Source organism: Mizuhopecten yessoensis, unplaced genomic scaffold (assembly GCF_002113885.1).
Source record: "Mizuhopecten yessoensis strain PY_sf001 unplaced genomic scaffold, ASM211388v2 scaffold7833, whole genome shotgun sequence".
Classification (NCBI taxonomy): domain Eukaryota; kingdom Metazoa; phylum Mollusca; class Bivalvia; order Pectinida; family Pectinidae; genus Mizuhopecten; species Mizuhopecten yessoensis.
The window spans coordinates 421,426-432,957 of record NW_018407245.1 but is presented as its reverse complement, the minus strand read 5'-3'; the positions used below and the strand labels follow the sequence as shown (position 1 = coordinate 432,957).

General features: G+C 37.2%; 1 protein-coding gene across 1 annotated transcript in view; it reads right to left on the bottom strand.

Annotated features, from left to right (window-relative positions):
- Positions 1-2,919: 2,919 nt before the first annotated feature.
- LOC110454425 (glycine dehydrogenase (decarboxylating), mitochondrial-like) overlaps positions 2,920-11,532 on the bottom strand; it is a 52,830-nt gene continuing 44,217 nt past the window's right edge. The window contains exons 22-25 of the mRNA XM_021503913.1: positions 9,064-9,171; positions 8,849-8,913; positions 7,369-7,449; positions 2,920-7,013 (exon numbers count right to left, since the gene is read on the bottom strand). Coding sequence (XP_021359588.1) covers positions 6,861-7,013; positions 7,369-7,449; positions 8,849-8,913; positions 9,064-9,171 — 407 coding nt within the window. The 3' untranslated portion in view covers positions 2,920-6,860. The remainder of the gene's footprint in view (positions 7,014-7,368; positions 7,450-8,848; positions 8,914-9,063; positions 9,172-11,532) is intronic.

Here is an 11,532-nt window from a genome sequence, read left to right as displayed (position 1 = left end):
TTGCTTCATTGATGTAGGGAGCTCCTTAAGGTTTGCTTGCCTCATTGATGTAGAGAGCTCCTTAAAGTTTGCTTGCTTCATTGATGTAGGGAGCTCCTTAAGGTTTGCTTGCCTCATTGATGTAGAGAGCTCCTTAAAGTTTGCTTGCTTCATTGATGTAGGGAGCTCCTTAAGGTTTGCTTGCCTCATTGATGTAGAGAGCTCCTTAAAGTTTGCTTGCCTCATTGATGTAAAGAGCTCCTTAAGGTTTACTAGCTTCATTGATGCAGGGAGCTCCTTCAGGTTTACTAGCCTCATTGATGTAGGGAGCTCCTTAAGATTTACTAGCCTCATTGATGTAGGAAGCTCCTTAAGGTTTACTAGCCTCATTGATGTAGGGAGCTCCTGAAGGTTTGCTAGCCCCATTGATGTAGGGAGCTCCTTAAGGTTTGCTAGCCTCATTGATCTAGGGAGCTCCTTAAAGTTTGCTAGCCACATTGATGTGAAGAGCTCCTTAGTTTTTGCTAGTCTCATAGCTTCAAGGAACTCTCTGAAGTTTAATATAAGAAACGACAGCTCCGGGTGGATATTGTTGTTATCGAAGTTGGCAGATATGATAGACCAACTGGTGTTTTATTGAAATAAACCTCTAAACGCTGGGACCCAATTCTTTCTAACATCTTCATAAGAAAGGTAGATTTGATCATGTGTGGCTGTTGAACGGTAGTCATTAGTTTTCTTGAAAAATAAAGAAATTCTGACAGCCAATCACTTGATTAAGGTAATTATAGGAAGCATACAAACTTTGCGCAATCTGTCTAGGTTTGTTGGTGCGAGCTGTCAGTTTATCACCAACGATTGGATTTCATTAGTAATGATAGGGATCATTGTATGAAGTATGGTATGATAATATTCATTAAGAAATCCGTAATTTTGTAGGCCAAGACTTAATTTGGATGGACAGCATAGCAGGATGTTTTCACCTTTCGTATGCATGATGGGTTCCTATTCAGTCTAAAAAGCTTTTTATAGTCCTTACCACATTCTACAAGTTTTTTGGGAATGATAATCAATTTGCTGGTGTTTGGTCAATTGTTTGTATGACCTTTGTCCAATACGTCCTTGCCTCAGTTGAAGTCGTAAGCGGACGGTGTCCAATAATGTGTCACACCACTGAACGATCATTTCCTTGATACGGCCCACTTACGCTCTCTGCACCCCTGGGACATGTCAGGACGAAAACTAGTTTGATCCTTTGATGTACATCAAAAGGGGCTAGCCAATACATAATGGTAAAAATGACAGGCTTTGAAGTAGGGTGTCGCTCCTCTGTAATCTTCAAATGACATGTATTAGCCAGGTTTTATTTTTACCCGAGACCAATCAAATAGCTAGCTGACTGCCTTCAATTTTGCTATGACATATTTCAAAGTTGCAGAGAGCGAAAGTGAGGGTAATCCCTGGAGTATGGAGGATGGTAACCCCTGGAGTATGGAGGATGGTAACTCCTGGAGTACGGAGGATGGTAACCCCTGGAGTACGGATGATTATAACCCCTGGAGTATGGAGAATGGTAACCCCTGGAGTATGGAGGATGGTAACCCCTGGAGTATCAAGGATGGTAACCCCTGGAGTATGGAGGATGGTAACCCCTGGAGTATGGAGGATGGTAACCCCTGGAGTATGGAGGATGGTTACCACTGGAATATGGAGGATGGTAACCCCTGGAGTATGGAGGATGGTAACCCCTGGAGTATGGAGGATAGTAACCCCTGGAGTATCAAGGATGGCAACCCTGGAGTATGGAGGATGGTTACCACTGGAATATGGAGGATGGTAACCCCTGGAGTATGGAGGATGGTACCCCCTGGAGTATGGAGGATGGTAACCCCTGGAGTATGGAGGATGGCAACCCTGGATTATCGAGGATGGTTAACCCTGGATTATCGAGGATGGTATCCCTTGGAGTATCAAGGATGGTAACCCCTGGAGTATCGAGGATGGTAACCCCTGGAGTAATGAGGATGGTAACCCCTGGATTATCGTGGATGGTAACCCCTGGAGTATCGTGGATGGTATCCCTTTTTCCTTTTTCAATTTTATCAATGAGCATTGGCCTTATTGTAGTCATGTTTGTCCGAAGAGGTGTATCTTTCTCTATCAGAGCTTCGACATCAGAGATTTTAAAAGGTCGATAAATCCACTTTCATTAAGCTGAAGGAAGGAAGACTTGATATCTTTCATTTTGAAATATGGCACGGACATTTCCTGATATTACCGGAAGCTGAAGATCCTAGCACGATCTGGATTACCACAATTAAGTGCAGCACATGCAGGCAGCAAAACTATGATCCGTTTCCCCTATCACCACTAATATAACGGAAAATGTTCTATGAATAACATGCACATCTTACCTTGTGATTTCGATATTGAGTTTAGTGCATACAATTATAGATGAAGTTATATATTTCAGTCTCCATTAGATATGATTTCCAAAGCACCATCTACCAAAAACACGAGTCCATCAGATAGAAGCAGCTGCCAAAGATATTGGGTCCCTAGAACATCGGTCAGAGCGTCCTCAGATACAGATACACTGTTAAAGGCAGCATCGTCCAAAGATGCCTGATCCACAGCAACTTCACCAAATGTTCATGTCAAAAAACCTCCATCAGAGCTAGTCTCTGTGGAACCATTCAACTAAGATACTGACTTAACAGAAATTGCAGCAGCAACCAAAAATGAGTTTGGCTGTAAAGTGTTTCCCATCTAAGATACCTTTTGTCAGCATCCAAAACTACTGGGTTTAAAGTAGCATCTACCAAAGATAGTCCATAGCAACAGCATCCACCAAAAATATTTTATACCCATAGAAATACTGAGCAAAAAAAGATTAATTCAAGGGTTCAAAATTTAAGGAAAAAAAAGCAAGATTATTAATTTAGGAGATCAAATGCATTTATTATCGGAGAAAAACATTGTGATGTCATTTTATCTTCATCACTTCTCAAACGAAACTTAAAATTCATGACGTCATCAGAAAGACATGTCATACTGGACCACATGCCCAAGACAACATGTATAGTATAGATTTCTAGGTATGTGTCCACTCCTAAACATATACAAATGAAATAAAAGCTGCTATAACAGGGGCACCTCGCCTGAACCAGGCTTTTAACACAATATAAGCACTGTTTGTATTAATAGCATTAAATCAGAGGAAAACATACTTGGAAGATTTTACTGTGTAAAGGGGTGTAACTCTGCACTGTTCAGACATACATCAGTGGAAAATGTTTAGAATAATGTTTTAAACAAATGAATTATTCAAATCAAAATTTAAACATGGCCACAATGCATCAATGAATTGTCTCCCTTCATGGTGTTAAAGTGGCATTTCCACTAGACCCTCTTAGATACATTGAGTTTTAAAGTTTTTTAAATATTTGAATTATTTCAGAAAAATTTACAGGATTTCTTTGTCAGGACTGGAAATCTGTTGGTGAATTCATTTCAGTGAAATTGGAAAAATATAATGAGAGGATATAATGCTTTCTAATCCCTCTTCATGCAACACATTTTGATACATTTTCCATTTGACGAATAATGTCAGAGATCATATTTCAAACAGAACAGTAGAATCAGTAGTATCCTGTTCAGACCGCATAGGAAACAAAATACTCCAGTTCTTAACGTGTTCAACAACGACCCCCATTAACGTAAGAACTCCAATATTCAGACAAATGTTGAGAAATACTTCAACAATGGACGAAAAATCATTCAGATCCCATGTTTGAAAGCATGAATTATGTAAGAGACAAAACACTGGAAAAATAGAAATCAGATCAGGAAAAAAAGTGTTGGTTTGGTCAAAACTATTGCATAGGAAATGATAATAAAAAAAATCTCAAATCAGAAGGACAATTAAAAAGATATATTAATACATGTGTTATATACATCAGTTATATATACATAACACCTACAGGAATATGACAATGTATCTAATACATTTATCAATGTGTAAACATAATAAAACAAACAGGTGTAACATAGAATGGGGTCACACTGAAGACAATTAACAGTAGTACAAATACTAGGTATTTTCCTTAAAATTATAAATCCATCACAATTTTTTATACCCGTCCAAAGTGTCTGGTTCTCAGGTGTCCAATGTCTAACATTTCTACAGTATTAAAACTAGTTCTTTATACAGTTTTCACAAAAAGTTCAGTTACCTTTCACCGTGACATATACGAAATCATATACATGTACATAATATATGTAAAATTCAGTTACTTCACACTGTCACATACACAATATATATTATTTACATGTACATAATACAATAAATGTAAATTTCAGTTTTTCTACACTCATATACACTCAAGATATATTCTATACATTATATACATGTACATTATACAATATACATGTCCAGATAACTGTGTAGAGAAGCTGATGTTTGTATGAAGTGTGTATCACTGTTAAATAAACCTTAATGCCCTTATTGAAGGGGAAACAGGATTCTTTGTTTCTCCGAAGTTAACCCGTTCACCACTGTAGACCATAATGGGCTCATCTAGATCAATGCATAGAAGAGTTTACTGAAGTTACATAGGGGTGAAAGGGTTAATAGCGTTTCACAAAGTGTCTCTTGACGATTTTTCTAGAGAGGTTCCGAGTAAGAGAAATATGATCTGGGAAACTTCAGCATGTGAGGTCGACATGATGATTTATTACCCTGTCATGTGACCAGTATCATCCAATCAGACACAGTGTTATAAAGGTTTGGTATTATAATTTATAATGATTCTCTACTTTATCTTAACCTTGCTTTAGTACAGGTATACTTATAACCCTAAAGGCATCATACCTGTTAAACTGTTAACCATTAAAGGAATTACACAGTTATGTAAACTGGGTCCGAGCGGTCCTCTTTCTTACCTTGGATCAGTTTGATTGGAATTTACTGCACGAAAATGTTCATTCAACCATATAAAAAATAAACCAGAAATCCAAGAGGTGTGGAGTTCATGTTTACATGGCTACCTGTGGTTTTTGTGACTAGCATAATTGAGTTATAGACTCATGCTGTTCCTGTAGGGGTCCACCAATGTTTAGAGAGTCCGCTATATCTCTTAGTAATGGAACTCATAGCAATTTGGAAAATGAGGCTCAGGACCTGCAGGAAAATATTCTTCAAAAATCACTTTGACACAATATTTACTTGAAGCAATTCGTACAGTGGCATCACACAATAACATTGTAACTTAAGTGTTCTGTCATCTGAGATTAACTACCATAAGCTGTTCCTTCTCACAACCAGTCACGCAACCCAGATCTGTTTGTGGTAATGTGGATGATTGTTTATCATAAATACCATAGGATAAACAAACAATAAATAAACGCAGGACTGGAGGAGGTGACACAGACCATAAAACACAGAGGTTCTTCAGTGGTTCATTTGATAGTAACATAAATAGTCATCAAATATGGAATATTTACAAAACCGGTGTATATACTGGTACACATAGATAAAATGTCTGTAACAAGATGCATAACGAATGGAGAAACTGACATGTGAGGAAAAACTTCATCCCTTATAATCCACTTTCAGCTGTGTATATACTGGTAAACGGCATGCTAACATTAATACTGTTTAGCTGTTTGCTAACATCACTCAGATAAGTTGCACTAGAGATATTCTGTTTAGCTGTGTGCTAAGAGCACTCAGATAAGTTGCACTAGACATATACTGTTTAGTGTGTGCTACCATCCCTCGGGTAAGTTGCACTAGATATATACTGTTTAGTGTGAGCTAACTTCTATACTGTTAAGCTGTGTGCTGAAATCACTCGGATGATTAAGCTGTACTAAACAATAGGCCTTCAGCTGTGAGCTAACACCCCTCAGATTAATTTGCTTTTAGCTTTGTACTATCATCACTCAGATTAGCTGTACTACCACAAAGTATGCATTTAGCTGTGTGCTAACATGATCCGGATCAGTTGAACTAGATAGTTATTATTTAGCTGTGTGCTAACATCATCTGGATCAGTTGAACTAGATAGTTACTATTCAGCTATGTGCTAACTTTACTTTTGCTTCTTGCTTTATAAATATTTAACTTTTCGGTCATGAACAATAATGAAGAAAAAATACAAATCAGAAGAAATTAGAGCACCTTGCATATTTCGTCCAAATATAATAACCGCTAACACAAATAAAACCACCAATATAAACCTGATGCATGCATGATGGAATACTTAGGTATTAAATATATATTATTTTCTTATTCTAAATAAGTAAAATGTATTTCAGCAGATTCATATACATCCTTGCTCTGAAGCATGATATAGGTCGTAATAGTTGTACGCCCTCACACACAGGCCAGACGGAGTTTCCACACACCCTCTTACTCAAGCTGGCAGAGTACCCACACCTCAAACAGGTGGATATCCACGCCCTCATACACACACAAGTCTGACTGTATCCATGCCAGTCAAACAGGTATTATATACAACCTACTTCTGACTTTAACTTAATTTTCAAAGATTTATATTCTGAACAGCCAAACCTTGTTTAAATTAATCAAATAAACAAAATAATGTTCGATTAATCTGTATTTAAAAGCTGAATCGGCAGAACGTTGTTAATACACTAAAGACACGAATACCGTGAAATTCTAGCTAAATTTGTGAACGCCTATAGTCTAGATCTATGTTATAGCAATAACATCTGTTTAATTAGTGGAAATAAATGGTTTTCTCAGACCTTTTTCTTTCAGAATAATAGTCCAGATCTCACTGTTTTCATTATGACTTGTCTTTTTCAAGGATCTTTAGTATACTGAAAGTGCTCTGTTTCCCCGAACTCCGTCCTCATTGAGAAACCTTCTCCATTTTCAGTTCGTCTACAAAGGGCGATTCATAGCTGGACATTGGTGGGCAGGTACAAACCAGGTTCTGGTCACCGAAAATGTCATCAATACGGCTCACAGTTGGCCAGAACTTTGATTCTGGTCGGACATAGGGCTGCAAAGAAACAGACAATATGTTACACTTCTATTGTTGGTAATGAAACATTAAGGATCCTCGTCCCACTGCCAGAAACTGTAACTAAGTATTGGAAACTTTTTTTTCTAGCATGACTATGGCTTTAATAGATCATTTCTAAACAGAAAACAATAACTTGCGGGACTTATATAAGAAATAATAAAGATATGGCAATGTCAGGTGTGTGGGTGTGATGAGTGATCAAATATACAAAATTTGCTTCTATTTATACATGTGTTTAATTTATAGACTAACAACCAGTATGGCATATAACTATATACTGTGCATACTTTGTCTCACTGAGAAAATCTAACAATGAAATATCCAGACTTACCAATGGGAAAGCAGCCACCTCCCTGGTATAGGGGAAATCCCACTGTGTCGCCATGACAACTGCTTGACTGTGTGGTGCATTCTGCATAAAGTCATCAAACAAGTTACATAAATATTTAATAGATAAGATCACATCATCATTGCAAAAAAAAGTCTAGAACTAGAACACTGACAGGTCAGTCAGGGCCCCGTCTTGTGGCAATATATCCCCCATAATCATCAAGAAGCAATCTGCCCATATCGCTGAACTTGACGTTTGATATGTGGCCTTCAAAAAGAATCGCAAGGAAGCAAAATATACATTTTACATGTACTATGATGTGAGTCTTGTTTCCTTCCACCTCCATATTTGCTGGGCTAACAGAAATGTAAATACCGGTGCAATACTCATTTGTTAGCTTTGATTTGTTTTATTTCACCTTATATACCTCCTCCATCAAGAGCCAGGGTCAAAGTCAGAGATCCACTTTGTCTTTGACCTTTGGACCCAAATGACCTTGACCATTAACCCAGTGACCCTGATCTTTGGTCAGTTGACTTATTCTTTAATTCCGACCAACTTTGCTTCTTAATATCATAACAAAATGTTCATCAGTGAAAAATACAAAACTTGACCTTGACCCTTTGGACCCCGTAACCTGGACCTAAGGTCAGTTGACTCTGTGTTAAGTTCTGAACAACATTGCTTCATAATGTCATAACAAAATGTTCATCAGGGAAAAGGTACAAAATGTAACCTTCACCTTTGACCCAGTGACCTTGACCTTTAGTCAATTGACTCCTTGTTTAATTCTGAGCTACATTGCTTCAAAGTGTCATAGCGAAATGTTCACCAGTGAAAAGATACAAAATTTAACCTTGACCTTTGACCCAATGACCTTGAACTTTGGTCAGTTGACTCCTTGTTTAATTGTGATCAACTTTGCTTCATCATGTCATAACAAAATGTTCATCAGTGAAAAGATGCAAAATTTGACCTTGACCTTTGAATATAATGACCTTGACCTTTGACCGTGACTTTTTACCACAAAGTGTATTTTTGTGAACTGAACATCTTGACCAAGTTTCATGTACATTGGTCAATAAATACCAAAGTTATCAGTCAGGAACAAAATTTGTGGACGGACGGACGGACGGACAGACAGACAGACAGACAGACAGACAGACAGACAGACAGACAGACAGACAGACAGACAGACAGAGTGATTACTATAGGGCACCCGTATCGGACCAATACGGGGCCCTAATTATTGTTTATCTCAAAGGAAATGTCTGCTCCAAGAACGAAATCTATGAATGAGATCTTTAAAGGGTTATTTAGTTACCTTCATAGTGTTACTTAGTTATCTTTATAGGGTTATTTAGTTACCTTCATCGGGTTTATTTAGTAACCTTTATCGGGTTATTTAGTTACCTCTATAGGGTTATTTAGTTACCTTCATCGGGTTTATTTAGTAACCTTTATAGGATTATTTAGTTACCTTTAAAGGGTTATTTCGAGAATCAATTTTTCCTTCCTCAATCATCTGGATTTCTTTTCTAATAGCTGAAATACAGTAAAAGAAACATTAAAAATGTGTTAAAAATCTGTATTTCACAACCAACAGTACAATGTATCTGTTCATAAAACATTAACACATTCTTTTTTTCTTATTTTGTTAAAGTTTCCAAAGCCAGCTCCTTCTAAAAGGTTTACCTATTAGAGCATCACAGAATCTGTCTAGCTCCTCCTTGTCTTCCGACTCTGTTGGCTCGATCATGAGGGTCCCCACCACAGGCCAGGAAGTTGTGGGGGAGTGGAACCCTGTTTAACACAAACAAAATTATTACTGTAAACACTATCACTGTTAACACTATCACTGTAAAAAACTTTCACTGTAAACACTATCACTGAAAACACCATCACTGTAATCATTATTACTGTAAACACCATCGCTGTAAACACCATCACTCTAAACACCATAACTGTTAACACTATCACTGTAAAAACCAATCACTGGAAACACTATTACTGTTAACACATCACTGTAAACACCCATCACTGTAAACAATATCACTATAAACTCCATCACTGTAAACACTATTACTGTAAACACTATCACTGTAAAAACCAATCACTGTAAACACTATTACTGTAAAAACCTATCACTGTAAACACTATTACTGTAAACACTATCACTGTAAACACTATTACTGTTAACACATCACTGTAAACACCTATCACTGTAAACATTATTACTGTAAACACTATCACTGTAAACACCCATCACTGTAAACACTATCACTGTAAACACTATCACTGTAAACACTATTACTGTAAATACTATTACTGTAAATACTATCACTGTAACTGTAAATACTATTACTGTAAATACTATCACTGTAAACACCATCACTCTAAACACCATAACTGTTAACACTATCACTGTAAACACCCATCACTGTAAACACTATCACTGTAAACACTATTACTGTAAACACTATCACTGTAAACACTATTACTGTAAACACTATCACTGTAAACACTATTACTGTAAACACTATCAGATCACTGTAAACACCATCACTGTTAATACTATCATTGTAAACACCCATCACTGTAAACACTATCACTGTAAACACCATCACTGTAAACACTATCACTGTAAACACTATCACTGTAAACACCATCACTGTAAACACCCATCACTGTAAACACCATCACTGTAAACACCATCACTGTATACACCATCACTGTAAACACCATCACTGTTAACACTATCACTGTAAACACCATCACTGTAAACATTATTACTGTAAACACCATCACTGTAAACACCATCACTGTAAACACCATTACTGTAAACACTATCACTGTAAACACCATCACTGTAAACACCATCACTGTAAACACCATCACTGTAAACACCATCACTGTAAACACCATCACTGTAAACACCATCACTGTAAACACCATCACTGTAAACACCATCACTGTAAACACCATCACTGTAAACACCATCACTGTAAACACCATCACTGTAAACACCATCACTGTAAACACCATCACTGTAAACACCATCACTGTAAACACCATCACTGTAAACACCATCACTGTAAACACCATCACTGTAAACACCATCACTGTAAACACCCATCACTGTAAACACTATCACTGTAAACACCATCACTGTAAACACCATCACTGTAAACACCATCACTGTAAACACCATCACTGTAAACACCATCACTGTAAACACCATCACTGTAAACACCATCACTGTAAACACCATCACTGTAAACACCATCACTGTAAACACCATCACTGTAAACACCATCACTGTAAACACCATCACTGTAAACACCATCACTGTAAACACCATCACTGTAAACACCCATCACTGTTAACACTATCACTGTAAACACTATTACTGTAAAAACCATCACTGTAAACATTATTACTGTAAACACTATCACTGTAAACACCATCACTGTAAACACCATCACTGTTAACACCATCACTGTTAACATTATTACTGTAAACACCATCACTGTAAACACCATCACTGTTAACACTATCACTGTAAACACCATCACTGTAAACACTATCACTGTAAACACTATCACTGTAAACACCATCACTGTAAACACCATCACTGTAAACACCATCACTGTTAACACTATCACTGTAAACACCATCACTGTTAACACTATCACTGTAAACACCATCACTGTTAACACTATCACTGTAAACACCATCACTGTTAACACTATCACTGTAAACACCATCACTGTTAACACTATCACTGTAAACACCATCACTGTTAACACTATCACTGTAAACACCATCACTGTTAACACTATCACTGTAAACACCATCACTGTTAACACTATCACTGTAAACACCATCACTGTAAACACTATCACTGTAAACACCATCACTGTAAACACCATCACTGTAAACACCATCACTGTTAACACCATCACTGTAAACACCATCACTGTTAACACTATCACTGTAAACACCATCACTGTAAACACTATCACTGTAAAAACTATCACTGTAAACACTATCATTGTAAACACCATCAATGTAAACATTATTACTGTAAACACCATCACTGTAAACACCATCACTGTAAACACTATCACTGTAAACACCATCACTGTAAACACCATCACTGTA